Genomic DNA, 25409 nt, shown 5'->3' with positions numbered 1-25409 from the left:
TTTTGAAAGCATCTAGAGTGGATTATGTTTTCTACCTTGAGCCTAACTACACAGAATTACTCACTACTTTCGATTAGTCCAGAATTTAAGAGAATGTAGATCTAGGACTGCTGGAAATAGTCTTTTAACCAGAGGAAATCTGAGAATAAAGCCAACATGAAAAGCACAGCCAATAGAGATTGGATTCTGGTGACATTATTTGAAATCTTAGTTGAGCTCTGCCTAAAGTTAGAGAGTTATACCCTGGGATTTTAAATATAAGGATGTCTTTTCTATCACATATGACTAAAGAAGATAGAAACTTGATGATACTTGGACAATAGACCAATTAGAGATAACATGGGCTCTGAGAGAGCCTGGCCTGAGGTACATTGCTAATATTTGTAATCTTAGAGATAAAGTGGAGAAATAGGGAGTGTAGATCAATGTCAGATTTTTTACATCTCTCTCCAGATATAGACTGTCTAAGTTTCCTAGGGCTGCTGTAACAAATTACCACAAATTTGGCAGCTTTGAACAACAGACATTTATTCTCTCACAGTTCTGGAGGCCAGAAGTACTAAACCAAGGTGTCAGCCTGGCCAATCTCCCTCTGAAGGTTCTAGGAGAGAGTCCTTCCTTAACTCCTCCAGCTTCTGATGGCTCCTTGTACTCCTTGGCTTGTGGCAACGTAACTCTAATCTCTGCCTTTGTCTTCACATGGGCTTCTGTCTGTGTATATGTTTGTCCTTTGCTGTCTCTTACAGACATTCTCATTGGATTTAGGGCCCACCCTAGTCCAGTATGATCTCCTCCCAATCCCTGCCTTAATTACACCTACTAATACCCTATGTAGAAATAAGGTCAGTTTTTAATAAACATAAATTTTGGGAAGACACTATTCAACCCAGTACATAGATATAACACAACATTTTAGTATTAACCACACTGTTATAAAATTTCATATCATTGAATTATTTATACATAACAGTTGTCAATACAAATTGATAACATTCCCTTAAGATCAAGCTTAGTATTGTTTTTAGCATAGCTGGCTCTCAATAGATTATCTGCTGAGTGAATCATTTAATTAATTGTGAATGAATCAAGATATCTATTGCCACAGATTTCATCTAGTACATTATACAAGGCATGATCCATAAAGTGACAGTAATATCAAAGCATTAAAAACATCCATAAGACAACAGCAACAACAAAATGCAGAACGAAACAACTAATAAACCCATAAAAAGCAAAAACAAACAAAAACAATTCCAACAACTACAGTTTATTTTAAGCAATGGAAGTATTCCTGTAGGGTTGTGAAAAAGCCAAATCATATTCAATATCCAAGGGTTACATGATTTTTAGAGGTTGTTCTGTATTCTGTAGAGCTTTTTAGTCAGATGAATAATTATCCCTAAGGTAATAACTTCTAAAATTTAGATTTCCAAACATGGTATTTTCTTTAAGTGGGGCACATCTTCACAGAAAGTAAGAACTAATAGACTTCGTCATCTGATGGAGGCAAACTGGTGAATCTTGCTTTGCATGTTACAACTATGCCAATTTCAAGTAAAGAGAGAACCTCTAAAATATGGCTATTAACCTAACCACTAATTAGAAAGCCTACACTTGAAGGTAGGTTGCAGCTCATTAGATGGAACCCTCAATTACTAATTGCAGTGTTAAAATCAAGATAGGTAAGGTGGGGAGTATACTTAGGGAATGTGGTACTAACTGGGAATTAATGTAAAAGCGAGGTTGAGAATGCAATGAGGGGCACTTTATACACACATACGGAGTGTGTGTGTGAGAGAGAAGAAAAGCAAGAAGAATTTAAGAATTTAAAGGGAAACTCCTCACCTAATCACCATATTTAACTGGTGAAGAATATGGGTTTAGAGAGATGTGATTTGCACAGATTTCCTGACTCTGATTTCACTTGTTACCACACTGTCCCATATCTTTATCAGATAGAGAAGTTACCAAGACAAACCAAACAGGCAATGAGAATAAAAAGAAGGTAACCATAAAAATACCCTGTTGGCAAGATTTCAGTAAATGGTTTATAAATATTAAGTCATGTGTGTGTGAGAGAGAAAGAGTGAGAGAGAGGGAGAGGGAATGTCTGTGTACATATCTCATATAGCATAGTTTCAATTTTTAATAAATGGTATTCAAATGTTTAGGCACACAGTATGCATATAAGAAAAAAAATTATCGACAACTAATGCCTCATTAAACAAGACTGCTATACACAATTTACTTATTCTTAATGTTGTGAGAGGAGTGTAAATATTTTGATGTTAGGGTGCAATAAATCCAACTGAAAGCCTCAACTCAACTGAGAATTTGGCTAAATGAGGGGGTACAAAAATTGCCATTTAGTTTTAAATAGAAACACTATGAAACATAGGTTAATTTGAACAGCAGTTCCTATAAATTCTATCTATTGCAGTTGAAGACAACAGTGTTCTGGGATCAACTTCAGTTAAAAAAAAAAAAAAAAGGAGCAACCACTTTCTGGTGTTAGGTTCAATAACTACTTACATGTCAACTTCTAGATGAGCATCTTCACCCACCCACCCCAGAATGTAAGCTCTGTGACAGCAAGATCCCATGTGTTTAGAACAGAGCCTGATGTACAGCAAGTGTTCAATAATCTTTTTTGAATTGACTTCATAAATCTGTATCTCATGCACTGACCCATTTAAACAACTTCAGACCTAACTTTCCAACTATCTTCTGGACCTGCATGATCTCTCACACTTCAAACTGAACTTACCCCAAACCAAAATACCTTATCCTCCCCCCACATCTTGTTTTTCCTGTATTCCTTAGATCAGCACCACTGTCACATAACAACCAAGTCCAGATAAGTCAGCCTCTTAGGTATCTCCAGACACCTGTACCTCACTTTCCCTTTTGAGATAGCTGAGGTAATTGTCATCTTTTAATTTTTGGAACTGCCACTTGTCTTACTCCGTTCTTCAAAAATCCTTGAAAATATTTTTTTCCCCTAAAATACAACTCTGTTCAAATCATTCATTCCTTATCATCATCCCAGTTGCCTGCAAGAAACAATCTACATTCCTCAGCACCTACCAGGCATATCATCTGTGCCCACACCTCCAGCCTAATCTGTCTCCCGATCTCCAAACCTTCGTCATTCAATACTACCATTCCCAGAACATTCCAAGTGTTCTCACATTTCTGGAACCTTGCATTTGTTGTTCCCTCTGCCTATTACCTCTCCCCCTCTGCAGATTCTTAATTCATCCTTCAAACTTCAGCTCCTTTCAAACCTCTGGCCATCACCCTCCAAGACTGTTAGGTGTTCCCTCTTTCACAGACCTCCACAGACTCCCATTTAGCCTTTACCATGCTGCTGAGAGCACTTTGCAGGCAGGGACTGTTTTCGTTTCAATTTCTTCAAGAGGCAACAGTAAGTCTCACTTTTTGTTGAGCCAATGAAGGAATAAATGCTAGAGAGAGACCATCCTTCCAGTTCAATGTCCACACTTTACAGATGGGGAACTGGGGCTCAGAGGGATGATGCATTTTGACAAAAGTAACAGAGCTAACAGGAGGGGAAGGGCTCGGTCCTCCTGGCTTTTGGCCAGTGATTTTTTTCGCCATCGAACAAGCCACACTTAGAGTTGTCACCATAGCCTGTGTATTGTTACATTGTAGCAACATCGTTACATTGTGGCACCGATGTCCAGTCTCTGCTTTCGCTCACCCCTCGGAGCTGGTAAGCATCCCTTAGGTTGAGGTTAAATTTGTTTTTTCCACACTCTGGTGTTTCCTAAAAAGCCAGCATCTTCCTTTCGCTTCCAGTTGTGACTTGGAACTATAGGATTCCTCTCCAACCTTCACACCCAGGAGAAGAGGGGCCTCTCCCTGAAAGATTTCTGCTTAGCACCCCCATTCCTGCTGGGTCCCAGTTTGTGTCTCTGAAGACCCTGTCACCCTCAGTACAGCCAGCTCCCAGAGAACTGCGGGCTGGAAGGTTCTCTAAAGGTATCGGAATAAAACTCGGGGAAACTCCACCCGGCAACCTTCACCTCTCCTGCCGATCGGCACAGATAGGAGGGGCTGTCGCTGAGGGGCCAGATGGGAGGACTTGCTCTGTGATTAAGCCACTTTGTCTTTCAGTGAAAACAAGGGATTGGCTACCCAAGTTCCGTGACGCCAGGAGCAGAAGGGCCGGGCGCCCAGTTGACTGAGATGCGCGCGGGCCGCGTGCTCCCGGGGGCGGGGCCTCCAGACCACGCCCTCCCCGCCCTCTGATTGGTCCCTTCGAAACAGGCGGCGGCTAACCGCTGCTGGGTCGGAGGCGGAGGCGGCGGCGACGGTTGGTCAGGGGCGTGCTGGATCCTCACAGATTGAGTCGAGATGTCGCCCCGCAGGGAGAAGTGGCTCTCCCACGCCCGGGCTGGTGAGCACTTCCTTGTTTTCCTTCTCTTTTCCTCGCGAAGTTTCTTACTCTCCTTCTTGGGACTTCCGCACCTCACATCGAGGGCTCAGCTTGAGCCCCTCAGCGCTCTGCCGAGTCCGGGCGGAGGTTTGCTTGGGCCCGTGAGCTGTGGGATCCCAGACGCTCTGCGATTGGCTGGGTGCAGGAGTCGCGTGCTCTCATTGGTTCCTGGGTTGTCAAGGTGACGTTCTGCCTGCCTTCACCTGCCCACCCTGGTGCGGTGAGAGGGGCAACAGGTGTGCGGGACGAGGGCTGGGGCGCAGCAGGTGCCGGCGTGTTAGGCTGGGGAAGAGGTGTTCAGCTGCTACGGGATCAGAGCCTGGGTCGAGTGTAGGGACTCCAGGGGCACCCGCATCCTCTAGCCTTAGCACGGGGAGGGTCCCTTGATTCCTCATCCTCACCTTCATTAGGAATGGGTGAAGTCACTGCCTCTGGAAAGAGAACGACATAGTCATCTCGCCCTCCAGCAGGGTTTACAGACGCTTCCCTATTGGTTCTGTCCAGTCCATGCAGGGCCCCGACCTCCCGCAGGTACGCTGCTGGGGAATTTAACTGGAGACCCTGCGCAATGCTTTCCCACCCTCACCCCTCGGGTTGGAGGACTGCGTTGGGAGAGGCTTGCAAAAGAAAGTGAGTCTTGCAGGTTTTGAAACTCTCACCACCTCGGATTCCCTTTGGGAAGAGACTGGAATTGTTTCGAATACAAAGTGGGAACTCTAGTGAGGATCTTCTGGTGTAGACCCTGATACGTGTTGTTTGTCTAACTCATGCGTTTTAGAAACCGACTGGCATTGAACAGTAGGTGTCTGCTGTTTTGACATTATTGAATTAAAAGTAGCATTTCTTTTTAGTGTGGCAGAGTTGCTAAGCATGTGGGCTCTGAGATCAGACTTTACTGGGTGTGTGACCTTAGGCAAGTTATTTAATCTCTCTAAGCCTAAATTTTCTAATCTGTCAAAGAAGGTTAATAATAGTTCCTGCTTTATGGATGTGAAGGTTGTTGTGAAGATTAAATGAAATAATTCATATAACTAGTTTAGCACAGTGCCTGACACATAGCTCTTACTATTTCTATGTTTAACTTTTAAAAGCTTTTGAGCTATCCCCAAAGGGTGGAGAAAGGCAGAAAGTGAAGGCAGTGCCAGAGATGGTGGTAGTCATCACTCATTGATTAAGTTAATACATGCAAAGCACTTAAAACAGTGTCTGGCACATAGTAAACACTTGTGTTACTATTTATCAAACACATTATTACCTGAAATGCTCCAGGTGTTGTGTCATAGGTGCTTTACGTATGTTATCATTAAACCTCCTAGTAATCCTGCAATGCACTTGGTATTATCTCCATTTTATAGATAAGGAAACTGAAGCTGAGAGAAGGAAAGTAACTTACTAAGGTCCACCAGAGCTCAGTCCAGGCTCTTTTCCGTATCACACTACTTTTGCATTATATTCCTAACATTAAGCAACTTCCGTGCACTGGATTGTTTGTGTAAACCAGATTCATTTCTGCTTTGGGTTTGGGTTTATTTTGAATACTTTATGAATGAAAAAATAACGAGAAATAACTCGTGATGGTAAATCAAAGTGTGTGATGAGAGTAGTGTCAACAGTATACATGCTATTAGTAAAAAACTAATGATTTGGAGTTTTGATGTTTGGAGAATGGTCAGTTCAGAAGTAGTATTTCCTAATTAAATTTTCCCATTTAGTTTATGTTTAGTCGCTATGTTTTTACTAAACCTCTGCTCTTCTTTTTTTTTTTTTTTCCTGTAATATCTCAGTTTAAATTTGGAGATAAGGGAAAAGTTTCAGTTATTTTAATAATTTTTTTTCAAGCTGACTGTTGATAGAAAAGGGTTTAAAGTTAACTTGTATTACTATATTTTACTTTCTTGCAGTAATGTGTGTATATTTTACTTTCTTCTTATTGTTGCTTTCCATACTTTGATATTAGATATATCTTTACATATCTACTGAGTCATGTGATGTACATAGAATTTGAGAGAATAGGAAATTTGAGTCTGTTAGCCAGGTTATCTCATGTCGAGTTTATTTTTAATTGAAATTCCATTGTCATAGAGAAATGCCTCAGAAGTAATGTTTACAAGATACAGACCATAATTATAATTGTATTTCTTTAGTGTTTCTCCTTTTAAAAACTCAGAAAGTTTTCTTATTATATATTACATTGTTACAGTGTAGGGTGTTTTGGTTAATGGAAAGCTACCATATATTCCATAAATGAAGTACAAATTTCCAAAGAACTAAATGTAAACTCTTCTGTAAGAAAGTATAATATTAACTATAGTGAAGGGCTTACTTTATATAGAGTGTTAAACATAATGACTTTTATTTTCCCTAGATGGATGACTTGTTAATATTTTTGATTCCAAAACTAAAATTGGCTGTTTAAATTTTTTTTTTTTTTTTACACACACACATAATTTAGAAAAACATTATGATCCCCGTAGCATTATGTATACTTTTCTACAGGTGCTTTTGTTCACATAACATTTTTCATATCAGTGGATATAGCACTATCTTATTCTTTTAACTGGCTGAACGAGTGAACGAGTCCACTGCATGAATGTCCCATAAGTTTTTTGAGCAGTTTCCTGTTAATGGGCACTTGGATATTGTTCTTACATTTCTTAATATTAGTGTTTGTGCGTGTGTATGTTTTCCATATAATCTTTCAATCTATCATATGTAAAGGCAAACTGATTTTAAGTTCATTAAAATTTTTTTGTATCCCACAAAATTTTATGACAAACTAAAATTATATCTAACATAAAATTAATTTACTCAGGTTGAATCTCTGCCAAAGATTTCAAGAGGAAAATTTCAAATAAAAAAGCTAAGATTCCCAACAGACTCTGTATTTTGCAAAGAACCTGTGATGTTTTATTAAATTGTAAAAATCTTTTTTTTCTCTTAAAAAAGTCCACATCTGCTATGGAAGCTGCTTTTTTAAAAAAATGAATATATCACAGATTTATTTTATTTCATATTCCTTCTAGTGATATATATATATACAAGCATTTATTGTGTATAGGAGTAATTCCAGTACTAATTTTAGCATTTATTTCTACAAAGAAGTAGAAGAAATAAATAACGTTATCCCCTTAAGAATCTTATTTATTTATTTTTTTTCCTTTTCCTTTTTGTCTTTTCTACTGACCGGTAACGGGATCGCAACCCTCGGTGTTGCGCCCGCACCTCGCTCAGCCAGTGAGCGGGAACCAGTCTCCACATGGGATCCAAACCCTCCGCGGGAGCGCCGCCGCACCCCCAAGCGGCGCACTGTAGCAGTGCGCCACCGGGCCAGCCCAAGAATCTTACTTTTTAAAAAAGTATAGAGTATGGTAAAAGAGAAGCATATTATATATTGCTATTTAACCTAAATTGGGGAGGTGGTTCAGGGGAGACTTGAATCTGAAGGATAGTTAGCAGTGAGTCTGGAAGAGAGGAGGAAGAAGAGTGTTCCATGTAGAAGGATCAGCATGTGCAAAGACCCAGAGGTGAGAGAGCATAGTGCTGGAAGAGTCTTTAAAAAGTTCAGCGCGGCAAGTGTAAGGGTCAAGAGATGGGACAGGGATCCTGTAAGGCTTTGTTAATTTTGTTAAGGAGTTTGGGCTTTATCCTGAAGGCGCTGGAGAGTCTTAAGGGTTTTAAGCAGGGGAATAGTAACTTGTCCTTCCATGGGAGTTTGCGAGGGATCACTGTGGCTGCAGTACATGAAGATCAGGTTGGAGGCTTGCAAGGCTGTTGTAAAGGTGACTGTTTCATTAAACCTTGAGAAGGATGATGGTGGTTTGAACTAGAGGAGTGGCCACAGGTATTGAGAAAATTTGGAGGTAGAAGCAACAAGGTATGGTCATTGATTGTTTTGCCTGAGGAAAAAAAGCAGGGACTGGGAGAGGTGAGGAGGGATGAGAAAGGAAGGAATCAAGGATGTCCTGGTAACTTGGTGAATGCTGGTGCCTGTGGTCTCTGACATAGTAAACACAGGAAACCTCTGTAAAGATTTAAATGAACGAAGGAATTGCATGGCTGGATGGTAGGTGTACAAAGGCGGGACCATTTGATGATAATGATAGCAAACACAGCACTCACAATGGGTTTAACCTACCGGTTTTCCATCTGGTTTTTGTTTTGTTTTGTTTTTTTAGTGTGCTATATATTGCTGGTGTCCTTTTTCTCATTGCTTCAACGAGTTGGTTTTTGTTTTGTTTTGGTTTTTTAGTGTGCTATATACTGCTGGTGTCCTTTTTCTCATTGCTTCAACGAGTTGGGCTCACTACCTTCCAATCATGTTTTGGATACATATTATTTTCTCTGGGTCAAATGTCCTGACCCTCTGGGCAAATCTTCCTTTCTTTTTTTTTTTTTTCCCTTTTTGTCTTTTTTCGTGTCCGGCAACGGATCGCAACCCTCAGTGTCGCCCCCGTACCGGACTGGGACCGGCAACGGGATCGCAACCCTCGGTGCCGCGCCCGCACCTCACTCAGCCAGTGAGCGGGAACCGGTCTGTACGTGGGATCCGAACCCTCGGCGGGAGCGCCGCCGCACTCCCAAGGGCGCACTGTAGCAGTGCGCCACCGGGCTGGCCCCGCAAATCTTCCTTTCTTCACTTAAGATGTATATTAGTTTCTTATTACTACAATAACAAATTACCACACACTTAGCGGTTTAAAACAACACAAATTACCTTACAGTTTGGGGGTCAGAAGTCAGAGTTTTACGGTGCTTAAAAAAACAAAAAAGGTGTTGGCAGGGCTGTGTTCCTTCTGGAGCTTCCAGGGAGGAATCATTTCTTTGCCTTCTGGAGACATTTCTTTACTTTTTCCAGCTTCTGGAGGACACCTGCATTCCTTGGCTCCTTCCTCCGTCTTCACAGCCAGCAGTATAGCACCTCAAATCTCTCTCTCTGACTCTGTTCCATCATGACATCTCCTTTTCTCTCTGCTTCTGTCCTCACACTGCCTTCTATGACTCTGACCTTTCTGCATCCCTCTTTAAGGACTCTTGTGGTTACATTGCGCCCACCAGGATAATCTCCCATCTCAAGGAAGTTCATTTAATTCATCTGCAAGGTCCCTTTTATTTTGTAAGGTCACATATTCACAGATTCTGGGGATTAGGATGAAGACATCTTTGGGGGCCATTATTTGGTCTACCACAGATGGAATTTATTTAAGATAATAAAAAATGTACTTGTCCACTGGGGTAGTCATATGAATTCCTAAGTAGCACATTGGTCAGAATCCTTGCCCCTTGGCACAGTTATTTTGTTCTGTCCACCTGGAGCCAGCCTTAGTTATCTTTTTCTTAGCGATTCTTCTGGTATATCATAAGGCAGTTCACTTGACCTACTGGTACCTTGACCAGTAATCACTATATATATTTTATCTTGGACATGTTGGGTGAGAGGCAAAATCATGTATCAATTCAGGCCACGTAATAAGTGATAATAAAAAAAATAAATAATATGAAAAAAGGTCTCCCACCAGACACATTTACTAAGCTTTGCTGCTTCTAAGCTTTGCTGTCACATTTCTTCTATAGCAGAAGATACACTGTGGAGAAGGGAGACAATCAATTTTTCCTAGAGATTTGCACATTTCTCTCACCGAGGCTGTTTCCTAAACTTCAGGCATGAATACTTCTATCAACTCTATTTCCAACAGCAGTCTAAGAACTTATAATATACTTGGTCAAGTGATGTTCAGGGATAGCTCAAAATAGTACAAAGCACCCTACAGGCAAGTGATTGGGAGAAATGTTATGTGAATCAGGATATAATCAGAATTAATTCAGGCCAATCAGGAAGGGCTGCCAGAAAGAGGTGAATCAAAGAAGTTAAAAGCCTGGATTACTTGATGATGAAACATCTCCCAGACTATTCCTTCTCTCTTCTTTGCTGACTTCTCTGGTGTATAAATGTTTGATTTTCGCATGTCTTGTCCTTAGATTCTTAATACTTCCTTCTTGGTTTTCCTCAGATGATTTCATTCTTTCCAGTGGCTTTACCTCCCAAATATTTGCTGACAGTTTCTATCTCCTCCTGAATTTTCATTTTAGTTTTAGATTGGTATTTCCAACTGCCTACCTGACATTTCTACTTGAATGTCTTTAAAGTCTTCACAAATTAAACATGACCAAAACACAGCACTGTTGACCTATCCATGCTGTGTCCCCAGCTTCAAACTGCTCAGATTCCCATCCTCCTCATCTCAGTGAATGCTACCACTATCTCTTTGCTCAGAAACCTAGGAGTCATTCTTGACACTTCACTCTGCCCTTACATCCTTCTCCTTCACCCATCCATCTCTGACCATTACCAAGTCCTTTTGTTTCTAGCTCCAAACTATATATCAAATCCATCCACTTCCCTCCAGTGGAGACACTGTCAGATTCTAGCTCAGTCACCATTATTAGTAGTTACTGAACTACTGTAGTGGATTCTTAACTCTTCCCCGTCTAGGCTACTTTTCATCTCATTTCCTGTACACTCTGTTTCTTTTGCTCTCACTGTTTCTACCCCTTCCTGTTTCTCTCTCTCTCATTTCCCCTAGTTCTTTTTCTTACATCTCTATCCATCTTCCTGTTACCTTCCCCTTTTTCTCTGTTAAATCCATCGCTATTTCACTCCCATATTTATCTCTCCTCAGAGGGCTTTTCAAAACTGTGAATTAGATCATGTCACCACTCTTGGTTAAAACTCTTTAGTGGCTTCCTGCTGCATTTAGAATAAAATAGAACTTCTTCAACAAGGCCTTGTGTGATGAGGCCACTGCCTAACTCTTCAACTGTGTCCTAAGCCATGCATTTTCCATGCTCAAGCCATACTTGCTTTTTTTGGTTCTTGGAATGCATCAAACTCTTTTTCAGTTCAGAGTCTTTGCAAAAATTATTTTCCGTGCATGGAATTCTTCTTCCTCTCTTTCCCTGGCTAATTATTACCATTCTTCAAATTTGTGTTTTTCCTGCAGCAAAATCATTTCTGATCACTCAAAGTCTAAAGTTGGCACCTGCTGTTTTTCTCCCTTGTGGCATTCTGTTCTTTCCTTCAAAGCAGTTATCACAATTTAATGTTATATATTCATTTGTGCTATTTTTAATCTTCCAAGTCGTATATTACCTCCATAAGGGCAGAACATATCTTGTTCATCACTGTGTCTCTTGCCTATGGTGCCTGGTTCAATAAAGGACATGAATAAATGCTTGTTGAATAAATGAATGAGTGTATGCCACATGAAAAAGGACATAGCCTGAACAGTGATATAGCCCCAGAGATTAGCAAACTGGATAGAGAACACATTGAAGAGATAGGCTGAATAGAGCTAAGAGAATTGTCATTCACAAATTTTTATCTGAGTATCTTCCCAGTTATGATGTGGATATTTTAAAGCCTTTACTTTCACTTATAACCATATTTATTTTTATGTTAGTAAAAGAAGCTTTCAAAATTATGCTTAATGATGTTTGAGTATTATGAGCCTTGTTTTCTTATCTATGTTTCACTATAAATTATATTAAATGAACTGTAATTATGTCTCATCATAGTATTAATAATAACTCATTTGTTAAGTGCTAGCTATGTGTCAAGTGTTATTATATGTATGTATTAATATATGTATCAATATTAATATATATATTATGTAAACATTAATGTGTATTATCTCATTTAATTTTTATAGAAGCCTTAAGGAGATGGTAATATTCCGTTTTACAGATGAGAACAGAGAGGCTCAAAGAAGATAACTTCCCCAAGGTCATACAACTAGTGTATGCTGGAGCTGGAATTCAAACCAGATGTATCTGATACATTATACTACCACAGTGCTGTCTTTATGGTGAGTTATTTTAGTACACATTAAAAAATATATGAAATATGTTTGGTATAGATAGAACATTTCTATTTTCTCTATTAGGCAATTAGGAAATATTTAACTCAAAATTTTAAGGCTAAGAAATGTTTTTTTTTTCCCTGAATAAACCAGAAAGGATATATTCTTCAACTGTTTTTCTAAATGAAGCATTAAAATGAAATATTTTTGACATACAAAAAGGCATATAGACTGGTATAATAACACCTGTGTTCTCACCACTTATCTTGAAATAGGATATTAAGGATATTACTAGTACAGTTGAAAGGCCCCTGTGCATTCCTCCCCAGTCTCATTTTCTTCCCTCTCCTGAGCAGTAACCACTATCCCGGCTTTGGCACTTATCATATCCTTCCTTGCAGCTTTTGTATCTTGGCAATAATCTGCTGACTGAGTACTGAATGGATGTGTGTTGCAGTGGCAATTAAGTTTCTGGAGAAACTTACTGTATTTCTTTGCTTTTTTGCCGCTGTTTCTGATTGACCCCAGATTTATATCAGGATTGAGCCATGACACTCTGAGCTCTCCCCGTCATATCTTATGTGGGAGAGGAATGAAAATGTTCTCAGTTTGAGAGCCTAGAGCTATGTGACCAAGGATCAGTTGAACTGGTTGGCTTTTTTTCCCCATCATGATCTGAAGTCAAATTGGAATGAAGTGCCTTACCACAAATAATCTTAAGGACCTCATGACTGAAACTTTTTAAGATAAGTAGGTTAGGCCCAAATCCAGGTCCAATTTCAGATGGATGAGCGCATTCTGTGTTTCTAACATTTCCCCTAGATTTTGAAAGCTAAGTATAGTATTCTAAACTTATGATCTATGCTTAAGTTTGTCTTGTGAAATATTTCCAGCAGGGTTAGAGTATAGTTTGGACTTGATCACATGAGTGGTCTTTTTTTTTCTCCCCCCAGATCTAAGGAAAAGATTTCCTCAAGTTGGCAAATAATTGAAATAGGCTTCTCCAAAAAGACAGACAAAACAAAATAAGGCCAATACTAATTAAGGTGCTGCCTCCAAAATGAAGTGTTACTGGTTCAGTATAATTGGTTTATATGAAATAAATAAATAAATAAAGACTGAGACTTTTAGGGAAAGATAGAAAAGAGGAAAATAGGTAATAAGATAAGTGAGAAGCAAGGGTTGTGATTGTGATGCAGATAGGGGATTGGGGCCAAGAAGCTACTCTTCATATTAAATGCCTGAGACACAAAAATGGTTTAGAAAGAGAATAGCAAATGACTAGAAAATATCAAAAACTGGCTCTTTAAATTTTGGTTATTTTCGTTATATTTTTTGTCATTTTAAAGTAGTTCTTTCTATTGCACAAGAAAAACGACTCAAAAAATATGTATATAAAAAGACTCTTGCTAAAGTTCAAGTGACCAAACGTTGCACTCAAATTCTTTATTTCTTTCATAAAACTAATTTTGTTGAATCTTCCATAAAAAAGTGCAACTACTAAACATTCTTGTGATAGCTTCTTTGTGAATGTGTCACTGTTCTTGATTTGCACACGCCTTATAATTTAAGCTTTCTTTTGTTTTGGGTTGGCAGTTCCAACTGTTAAAGCTCTTGTCTGATTATGTGGAACTCCATTTTAATGGGAGCAGCTTCTTCGCTGCATTTTTTAAAAATGGTCTCGGAAGCTTCTTACTGTGGATCTTTGTTGAGGACAAAGGATTATTTATGCTAAAGGAAAATGTATTCCCCGCTGAATTAGCTCGTGGGAAGCATAACAAGCTCATTACTAATGCTCACTTGTACTTTGGCCTTTTGCTGTGGTAGAATGAAAGAAAAATGACATCAAAAGGACATTCTGTTGTCTTTTTGCCTTCCTGCAAAGAAAATGTAATATAACATTAGGCTCTTCAGTTAGGTTTATTAGCTAAGGTTAAACTTTGTTACCAGAAGAAATGTTCCTGAAAGGAAGGTGGTATGTATAGTTGACACTATGCTTGAGGTATGTTTAATAGAACTTAGAGGAAAAAATAACTGTCCTTGGAAACTGATGGCATTCTAGCCTTAAAAATTGCTTTCTATTTTCTCTTAGAATATTTAGTGGTGGCTTATAATAAAAAATAGATTAGTTTATTATGCTACTATAAGTAATCAAAAATCATAGGTTTTAGATAGTTTATATTATTCTGTTTTTAAGCTCTTCACTTTTTTCCCTGGAAATACATTAAACAATTGCACTAATCTAATTTAATTAAAGTATTTTTTCCTTGTAGATTTCAAGAATAGTACTTTAGAGCTAAAGTTGCTATTCCCCACCCCCCCACCCCTCTTTTTTTTGTCTGTGAAAAACTATTAGAGAAAGGCACTGAGTATTTTTGTTTTAAAATAAAGCAGCTAAAATTGATGTTTATCTTTACTTATTAACTTGTTGTCTAGCAGAAGTTGTTTACAGTTAAGCTTGTGAATTTATACAAAGTCCAGATGACCTTATATGGTCTATATGAAGATCATATGAAAGACACTTGACTTTCAAAAGCACTGGTTGGTTATTTATATTTACTATGTTTACAGGGGAAAATAAAACTTGGGAGACTTTTTTATGAGCTAGTTTTACTGTTAATTTTATTTTACTATCTAGAAGCTTCAAGAATGATTTTGGTACTAGTGCCAGGAACTACATGTTGAAGTGTGTTTCAGGTTTTCCTATTTCAAATGAGGAACACCTTTATGAAATAAGAAACAAGGAATGATTATTGAATTCTCTTATAGTCAAACTATTCCGATTAGAAGAAAAAGTTTTAGGTTTTCAGGCAAATAGGAGAGCAAAGCATATTCCTAAATCTTGTAATCTGGGGGTTTTATGGAGTAAGAAAGCTGCTATTGTCTGCATGTTAATATTTTGTTCTGTTTTCAGAAAATCAATATCATTTCATTATAGATGACCATGCAACCTGCAATTCAGGTAAGTGTTTTTTCTGGGGGAAAAATATATTTAAACTATGAGATTAATTTAATCAAATTATAATGATTAGTAAAACACTAAGATTATCACAAAATGTTTTTATTGTGCTAGCTTTTTTAAGCATCACATTTTAATAACAGGAATACTATGCTTTGACTTTCTAATTCTGAAAATATATTAATAGTAAGCTTTTGTTTGTCCCTGAATATGGACAGGAAGGAATCAAAATTTGTAAGAATCAAAATTGGGTCCCTTCTTATTTATTCCACCCTGGGAAAAGAACTGGAATATTTTGTAGTTCTCCCCCCATTGTACTTTAGAATGTATTTGCAGTTTAAAAAGCTTTTAATGAAAACAAATATAGGCTTTTTATTTTAGATAATTGTACATGTGCTCTGTAAATGCCTATGCATAATTAGGCATTTAAATTTTAAAGAGTGTTTCTTTAAAATTTTTTATGTATTTTTTATTTTTGATGGGCGGAGGCAAGCTGGGAGTAATGAGGCAAACCAGAGTAATCTTATATTTGAATGAGTTCCAGAGTTGATGTTTGCTATGTTATTCTCATATCCTTTTAAATTTTCTTTCTTTTGATATAAATAGAACATGACTGAATATTAAAGATAAAAGTCAAATATTAACTTAAAGATAGAAGGTTGACCTAGAAAGATGCAAGCAGCTGATAATAAAGTTTGCCTTGGAAAGTTCAGAGTCAATCAAATTTTTCAGTTCTGATCCTAGTTTTGCCACTTTGTGAGATTCTGGCCATTTATTTTATCTCTTCAAGTCCCTGCTTCTTTACTTCTGAGGTAAGGATAATAGTACTTATTTTGCAGGCTAGTTGTTAGGAATCAATCAACATGCAAAGGATATATGCTGCCTAATAGGCACTTCAGAAGTTTGGTTGTACCATTGGTACAACACAATTATCCGGATGTAAAACTGGAGATATTGCCTTTGTCAGGAAAGTCTTTCTTTCTATTTTCTTTTATTTATTTGTTTGTTTGTTTGTTTATCTATCTATCTATCTATTTATTTTGAATATTCATGAGATACAAAGCTGATTGTCTCTACCCCTGCCTATGATGTGGGGGCCAGATTCATATTGGGGATATATCCATTACCAGAAATTGCTTTTGTACCCTTTGTCCCCTTCCAATTATCCCCCAACCTCCCTTCCCCTCCCCCTCTCCCCTCAACTTCAATTTGTAGCCCTAGGAATGTTCCCTCCCTCTGTTGGATCATGGGACTACTGTGGTCTGTCTTTCCTGCCTTCCTTTCTCTCTTAGCTCCCACATATGAATGAGCACATGAGGTATTTATCCCTCTGTGCTTTGCTTGTTTCACTCAACATAAGCTTCTCCAGGTTTGTCCATGCTGTTGCAAATGGGAGTATTTCATTCTTTTGATGGCAGAGTAGTATTCCATAGTGTATATATACCACAGTTTCCTTATCCAGTCATCTATTAATGGACATTTAGGTTGGTTCCATCTCTTGGCTATTGTAAACAGAGCTGCAATAAACATGAGAGTACAGGTATCTCTTTGACATGATGATTTGCATTCCCGTGGATATATACCCAGAAGAGGGATTGCTGGATCATATGGAAGATCTATCTGTAGTTGTTTGAGAAACCTCCAAATTGTTTTACAAAGTGGTTGTACTAGTTTACATTCCCACCAACAGTGCAGTAGCATTCCCTTCTCTCCACATCCTCGCCAGCATTTGTTATTCACTGTCTTTTGGATCATAGCCAGTCTAACTGGAGTGAGGTGGTATATCAATGTGGCTTTAATTTGCATTTCCCTGATGACTAGTGATGCTGAGCATTTTTTCATGTATCTGTTGGCCATTTGTGTGTCTTCCTTTGGAAAATGTCTATTCAGATCCTTTGCCCATTTTTTAATTGGGTCATTTATTTTTTTACTGTATATTGCTTGAGTTCTACGTATATTCTGGATATTAGTCCCTTGTTGGATGCATAGTTGGCAAAGATTTTCTCCCACTCTACAGGTTGTCTTTTCACTCTGTTGATTGTTTCTTTTGCTGTGCAGAAACTTTTTACTTTGATATAGTCCCATTTGTTTATTTTTTCTTTTGCTCTTTGTGCTTTGGGGCTCATGGTCATAAAGCCTGTGCCCTGACCTAACTGCTGAAGTGTTTCACCTATATTTTCCCTTAGTAATTTTACAGTTTCAGGTCTTATACCTAGGTCTTTAATCCATTTTGAGTTGATTTTAGTGTATGGTGAGAGATGCATATCTAGTTTCATTCTTCTGCATATGGATATTCAATTTTCCCAGCACCACTTGTTGAAGAGGCGATCTTTTCCCCAATGTAGATTTTTGTTGCCTTTTCCTAATATCAGATGGCTATAAGCCTGAGGAGTGATTTCTGGGTTCTCTATTCTACTCCAGTGGTCTGAATGTCTATTTTTATACCAGTACCATGCTGTTTTGGTTACAACAGCTTTGCAGTATAATCTGAAGTCAGGCAGAGTTATGCCTCCAGCTTTGTTTTTTTTGCTCAGGATTGCTTTGGCTATTTGGGGTCTTTTGTTTTTCCATATGAAAGGTAAGATTGTTTTTTCCATTTCTGTGAAGAATGTCATTGGTATTTTGATGGGGATTGCATTGAATCTGTAGATCGCTTTGGGTAGTATAGACATTTTCACAATGTTAATTCTTCCAATCCAAGAGCATGGAATATCTTTCCATCTTTTTTGTGTCTTCTTTAATTTCTTTCAGAAGTGGATTGTAATTCTCATGGTAGAGGTCTTTAACCTCCTTGGTTAAATTGATCCCTAGGTATTGTATTTTTTTGGTGACAATTGTAAATGGGCTTACTTTCTTTATTTCTCTTTCTGTTAATTCATAATTTGAGTATATAAATGCTGCTGATTTCTGGGCATTTATTTTGTATCCTGCAACGTTACTGAAGTTATTAACCAGCTCTAGGAGATTTTTGATAGAGTCTTTAGGTTTTTCTATATATATGGTATCCTGTCATCTGCAAATAGGGAAAGTTTGACTTCATTCCTTTTATTTCTTTCTCTTGCCTGACTGCTATAGCTAGTTCCTCCAGCACTTTGTTGAATAGAAGTGGTGAGAGTGGGACCGGGGCAGGATTAGATGCCGCATGGAGCCGCATGGTTCCGCTGGCTGGCGCCTGCAGGCTCACCTGCGTGGTGCCAGTTCAGGGCAGGGGGCAGGTCCTGGAGCTCCCCCCAACCTGGGTCCAAGGCAGTGAGGTGGGGGGGGCTGCATGGAGCCGTGCGGTTCCGCTGGCTGGCTCATGCCAGTGGGCTCACCTGCGTGGTGCCGGTTCGGGGTTGGGGGGCAGGGCCTGGAGCTCCCCCCAACCTGGGTCCAAGGCAGTGAGGTGGGGGGGGCTGCATGGAGCCGTGCGGTTCCGCTGGCTGGCTCATGCCAGTGGGCTCACCTGCGTGGTGCCGGTTCGGGGTTGGGGGGCAGGGCCTGGAGCTCCCCCCCGCCTGGGTCCAAGGCGGTGGGGTGGGGGGTCCGTGTGGAGCCTCGCGGTTCCACTGGCTTCTTTCTTTCTATTTTCAATTAAGAAAAAAGGCTTATCAAGAGAACAGTGCATGATAGCCTAGAGAAGAGAATTTATCTGTCAAATGTTTAAGAACAACCCTGAATGTGATCCCTCCCACTTGTACACCTTCCTATGCTATGCAGCTGTACCCTTCTACTCTACAGTAAAGAGTTCCATCATCATGTTTTCCTTTTGGGACTTGTGAGTCCATGACAATCTACTGTAATATCCTATTTTTCCCCTTTGGGTCCTCTCACATGCATCTTCAGTGTGCTCTGAACTCCATTATTACTCAAAACCATTTTTGATCTGATTACCTCTATTCTTCTCCGTTTTATCCAAGTCTCAGAAATGTCATTCATTTATTGTAATTATATTTGCTTGATACATTACAGAGTGCTTTTTATCATTGTCACACTGACCATGTTCTTCTAATTTCTACAGTAATGGCCATTAATATTTTCTTAACTTGGTGATTTTTTTTCATTGTTTTGTCTTATGGTTCCATGAAACCTTTTCTGGTCTAGAGTCCACAGATCCATCTATTGATTCTTCTCCAAGAGTACCTTTGACATCTCTCATGGAGGCTTTTGCTTCTCTCCCTGCTGAATGTCAGAATTTTCCAAGATTTTTGCCTCTTTCTCTGCTAACTATGTTAGACAGCTATTTAGTTATTTACAAGTGCTTGTAGAGAGGAGATATCCAGCAAATAGTTGTTATCCATTGATTTCTTATTAATTTAATACATTAAAATCTTCCTGGTCTTTGTTCTGGGTCCCTCAGTCTCATTAATAAATAAACATAGTCTGAGGGTCAATAAACAATAATTCTTAACCTCTTTTTAGGTCATAGTCCCCTTTGAGAATCTGACAAAAGCTATGAACTTTCTGCCTGATAAAAGGCCCAATTGTACATAGGCATAAAACTTTTCCTAAATGTAAGCAAGTTTATGTGCCTCAGTTCATATATAGACTGCCTATGGATTAAAAATCCCTGGAATGTGACAGCTTTCAGCATGTTTCAGAACAGTCTTTATTCGTGCAGTTTTTGTTATTTACATCTAACTTTTAACATTAGTATGCCACTGACTAGCCTGGGTAATTAAAGAGTCTTCTGCTTACAATAACGGGAAAATCCAAAGTGTACTCTTCTTTCTAATGTGGCATGAAGTAAGAATGACTTTTTTAACATTTAGCTTCTCCATTTTCACATAATTTTTTTAAAACCACCCTCTTAACTCTTGCTCACCTTTCCTTGACAAACATTTGCACCTGCTTGGCCTTTTTTCAGCTCAGACAAATGGTTAGAGGACAAATAGCATATTTCATTGACTGTCAAATATGACTGATTGTAAGATGCATCTTGATTTTGATGGGATGAAGAGTCATTTGCTAATATCTGTTCCCCATTATTCAACAAATATTTTTGACTGAATACCATGTGTTAAGTATTATACTGAGTCCTGAGTTTACAAACAGAAATAAGACATGCTGATGAAAAGAAGAATTAGACAGTAAATTCTTGCTATAAAAGCTTTGAAATAATTTTTAACAGAATTCAGTGAAATAAAAAACATCTTTTCTTTTTCCTAAATTTTTTTAGGATCCTCATATATTTAGGAGTTTATTCCCCAAAGCTTACCCTCAATTCCTGAAATAATATACCTCAAATAACTTAGGTTTCTTTTTGTCTTGGGGTATTTTTATTGGATTTCACTACTCCTGCATGCCTCTTGTATTTATTCATGCATTTTCTTTCTTTGCCTTTGGGATTTTTAAAAAACATGTTTATTTTTTATCATAGGAGATTGGAAGCAGATTTTTTTGTTGTTTTCCTCCAAATTTGGTCTGGATTACATATGTTATTGCTATGGCTTTTGATTTGGTTTAGAAAGACTTGACTCAAATGAACCTGTAGTAAGACTTGCCTCAAATGAATCTCAATAAGTTTAAAATACTATAAGGGGAAAATGATCTATATTTAAAAATCAAGAAAGGGCTAGATTCACTTGGTATCACCTTTACTTATTCCTCTTTTTAAAGAAAACATTAAAAAAAAATTTAAAACAGTTGTCAACCTACAGAGTAGTTTTTAAGTATAGTACAGAGAAATTTGTTTGCCTGAACCATTTGAGAGTAAGTGACCAACCTAATCTCCCATCAACTTCTTATACTTTAGTGTATATTTCTCAAAAAGGACATCTTACACAACCACAATGAAATAATCAGAATCAGGATATTCATATTGGTACAGTACAACCATTTAATATCAGGCCACATTCAAGTGTTGCCAGTTGTTCCAAAAATATCTAGTTCAGAATCATGTGTTGCATTTAGTTGTCATGTCTCTTTAGTCTTCAGAAGTCTGGAATAGTATCTCAGTCTTTGCTTGTCTTTAATGACCTTGACACTTGAATATTACAGACCAGTTATTTTGTAGAATGTCCCTCAATTTGGATTTTCTTGATGTTCTCATGGTTAGATTCAGGTTATACATCTTGGGCAGGAATATCACAGAAGGATGCTGTATTTTTGTTATTGCATCCTGTCAGGTAGCATATGACTTTAATTTGTCCCATTACTGAAGGTGCTCACCTTCATCACTTGGTTATGGTGCTGTCAGGTTTCTTTACTGTAAGATTACTCTTTTTCCCTTTATAATAAGTATTCATATGCAGGAACTTTGTAACTATATAAAAATCCTATTTCTCATTAAAATTTCAGTTTATTTATATCTATATGGACTCATGGTTGTCTATTCAACATGGTATAATCCATTTCTATTATTTTTTATTTTGATGCTCAAATTGCCCTCAATTTAGCCAACAAAAGTCCCTTCAGGCTGGCATCTTTGTCTTTTTTTTTGGTGTCTGGCTGGTACAGGGTCTGAATTTGGTGTTATAAAACTGTGCTCTAGCCAACTGGGCTAACTGGCCAGCCCATTCTGTGTCCTTCTGACATGTGTCCATCATTCTTTGAGTGCTTCTTTGCTTTTTCACAAAAGATACTCCAATCCACCATAAGATTCATTCTGATTTTCTCTCATTCCATATTTGTACCTCCCTTTTCTGTCAATGAAAAGCTGGCTCCTATTTGATAAATCCCCATGTGTGTAACCAGTCTTCCATTGTCACTGCCACCCCATTCCTGGGTATAGATGCTCAGCTCACTTGGACTCTTAACACACTGTTCTAGGACTTCTGATGGATGTCCTCTTTATCCTACTCAGGATCTGACAGTTGACACAGGGCTGTTGCTAGACATGGATGCCGTCTCAATTTGCTCAAGCTCTGACTCTCCGTTCCAAGCCCCCCATGGCGAGAATCTCCTAGTCACTTCACGTCGGCTCTAATGATACCCCTTCCTGAATTGTCAGGAAGGAGAAGGACAAGGGCTACTTAGACCTTTTCTAAAAAAGTGACTTTATGATGACATGATTGTTTCTTTCACAGTTTAAAAAATTGACAGTATTTTTTATAAATAATTTTATATTAAAGTATATCTGATTGTATTTCAAAATTTTGCAAGTGTTGATTTGATAGTATCTTTATGTCAATTTTTATTCTAAGCCAGGGAATGGTGAGGTAGTAAATATTTTAGGTTTTATGGGCCAATAGATAAAAAAATCATTTTTAGCTTGTGGGCCATACGAAATCAGATGACAGACCAAATTTGCCCCACAAACTATAGTTTGCCACCCCTTTGTTTTAAACCAAAGTATTTAGAAAAAAAAATTTTTTTTAAAGTAGCCTGTTACTGTGATTTAAAGTTTACAAAATGCCATTTCTGCATTCATTCGTTCATTTATTCATTTGTTTATTTATTCATTCAACAAATGTTTATGTAATCTCTGCTATTTGCTAGGCCCAATGCCAGATGCTACAAAGATGTATCTTGTAAGGCAGGTATCATTAACGCATTTGACAGCTAAGATACTAAGACTGGCCAAATAACTTGTTTAACTTACTCAGCTGACAAAGGAAAAATATTATTTGTTGAATTTTATTCTCTTAGTTCGACAGTAGAATCCATTAATTAGGAGTTTACCTTCACTGACAACTGTATTGAATACTGAAGACAACTCAAGTATCTAGACTAATAGGTTATTTCTAATTTATGTATTTCCTGTGAGCTGCTGCAGTTGTGTATATGCATATGTTGTATTGGTTTATACTTCATCATTTAAATATCAGTATGAATTTTGATGACTTTTAACAAAGGTTGTATTTATTCAGTTGATTGGTGTTTTCTGTCAAATGCGTTAATGATACCTGTTTTCTCTAGGTGTGGTTTGGAGAAGATCTGCCTCTAAGTCCACGGAGTCCTTTGACTCCCAGACATGGACCAGGTTTGGCTGATGTTTGTCAGTATGATGAGTGGATAGCTGTGAGGCATGAAGCCACTCTGTTGCCTATGCAAGAAGATCTGTCTATCTGGTTATCTGGCTTATTAGGTAAGGCTTGAAAAGATATTCAAAATTGTATTCTTTTATTCAATAAATATTTATTGAGAGCCTTACTAGTTGTCAAAAAGTGATTATTCTAGATGCCGGGAGTTACTCTAGTGAATGAAATATTCAATGTCCTTGTTCTCACAAAGCTTACATTCTAGTTGGGGAGATACTCTGATTCACCCTGAACTTGAGTCTTGAATAGCAGGACATTTGAGATTTAACTGAAGAGGTCAGTAAGCTTTGAATAATCAACATTTTCATTGTTAATATTAAAATCTTTTTTAAAAAGTATATAGGTCTAATTTTGTTTTGTTTTGTTTTTTACTGATTTTTTCTCCCCTTTATCTTGTATAAGGTATGAGATTCTGAGTGGAATATATATGATACTGTAGTTAAAATGATTAGTATTTATGGGGCATTGAGGGGTAGAGGTACATGAAACCCAGGAGGAAATGTTAGATTGGAGAATGTCTGGCATCATATTTTTTAGTCTATTAGAGAATATGTTGAATGCCCTGAACTCTCTCCTCAGAAAAAAAGTTCACTTTAAATGCAGAATTTCATGTAACATTCCAAAGTTAAAGGAATATCCTAAAGATCATCTTTGGCCCCCAAAAAGTAATTAAACACACATCACTCACTCTAGTTGTCTGATATCAGTTTGATGATTTGGATAATTTTTCAATTGTTTATGTAATAATAATAATGCTCTTAAAGAAGGCATTTTAGAGGTGAAAAGTTGGTATTCCCTGGGTGTTCATTATGGTATTGTCTTTAATTTTTAAATTGCAACAAAGTCTATTTTATTTATAGAGAATCTCTTTCCTGTGCAAGCAATATTAATATGCAGTGAATTTATTTCATCTTAAATGAAATAAAATAGGTATCAATTTAATTTTTTTTCTGTACTTTTACATTACAGATATTTTTATTATAGTTGTCTTTTATTTAGCTTGACATTATTTGTTTTAACTGCATCTTCTAAAAGTGAATACTTGGAGTCTGATCTGTAGTCTACTTTTTCAGCTGTAATCAGATTACATTTAATTAAATTTTAACCAAATTGTTTGAATTTACTGTTTCAAGAAGAATCTGAACTTTGAAATATGATTTTAGGTATTAAAGTTAAGGCAGAAAGATTACTGGAAGAACTTGATAATGGAGTACTATTATGCCAACTGATTGATGTTCTTCAAAACATGGTGAAAACATGTAACTCTGAAGAACCAAAGGTAAGTGAATGTTTGACAGTAGTGATTTTATATCTCGGTACATATTAATTTGTTCCTGTACATGTCTTATCATCTTCACAGGGTTGTAAACTTCCAACCCAACTACCTGTAAGACCTTGAATAATTTACTCAACTTTTTGAGCATCTGGAAAAATTCTCATTTGTATAATGGAGATATTAATATTTACCTTGTAGGATTTACTTGTGAGAGTTTGGTGAAATTAAATGAGATAATGTATAGATGATGTCTAGTGCTTGATGCATGGTAGATATCCAATAGCTAGCTCTTCTTGAGAACAGTAATAGTACCTTCCATACAGTATTGTTGTGAGGATTAAGTGAAAAAAGAGCTTGTGATGGTTCTCGGCATACAAGTAGCTGCTATTATTATTATTATCTTCTTTATATTCTTCATATATGGCCATGGTGGTAAATTCTATAAATATTGGTTGAATGAATAGTAATTATTTTAGACAGTTTTCCTCCATTGGCCCTGAAATCATGATTTGAAGTAGATAAGGTTTTCTTTCTTCATCAACTGTGGGTGTTTGCAAGAGTTTGGGGTATGAACGCTTACACACTGTTGGTGGAAATGTAAAGTGGTATCCTTGTTCTGAGGGACATTGAAAATAAAGTGTATCCTTTGATACATAATTCTACTTCTAGGAATTTTAAGAAAATAATCACAAACTTGCAAAAAAGATAGTAAAAACATTAGGAACAACTTAAATGTTTATTAATAGAAAAGTTGTTAAAAATTAATTATGGTACCTAAACACATTAGAATGTTATTACACATTCATCACAAATGATTATTTAGATCTGTTATTTTCAAGCCCAAAAGATGACTACAGCCTTTTGTTAAATGTACATATGCACATACACAAATCAA

At 37.5% G+C, this 25409-nt stretch overlaps 1 protein-coding gene across 2 annotated transcripts in view; it reads left to right on the top strand.

Annotated features, from left to right (window-relative positions):
- Window positions 1-4317: 4317 nt before the first annotated feature.
- GAS2L3 (growth arrest-specific 2 like 3) overlaps window positions 4318-25409 on the top strand; it is a 34324-nt gene continuing 13232 nt past the window's right edge. The window contains exons 1-5 of one of the 2 annotated variants that reach the window (XM_008579632.1): window positions 4344-4423; window positions 12204-12324; window positions 15233-15280; window positions 23117-23285; window positions 24402-24517. In XM_008579632.1, the coding sequence (XP_008577854.1) occupies window positions 15257-15280; window positions 23117-23285; window positions 24402-24517 (309 nt within the window). In that variant the 5' untranslated portion in view covers window positions 4344-4423; window positions 12204-12324; window positions 15233-15256. Of the gene's footprint in view, window positions 4424-12203; window positions 12325-15232; window positions 15281-23116; window positions 23286-24401; window positions 24518-25409 lie in introns of both variants that reach the window. The other variant, XM_008579633.1, reaches the window with a different exon arrangement.

This window comes from Galeopterus variegatus, unplaced genomic scaffold (assembly GCF_000696425.1).
Source record: "Galeopterus variegatus unplaced genomic scaffold, G_variegatus-3.0.2 Scaffold1933, whole genome shotgun sequence".
In the NCBI taxonomy this organism is placed as follows: domain Eukaryota; kingdom Metazoa; phylum Chordata; class Mammalia; order Dermoptera; family Cynocephalidae; genus Galeopterus; species Galeopterus variegatus.
This window is presented reverse-complemented; position numbering and strand designations above follow the sequence as displayed.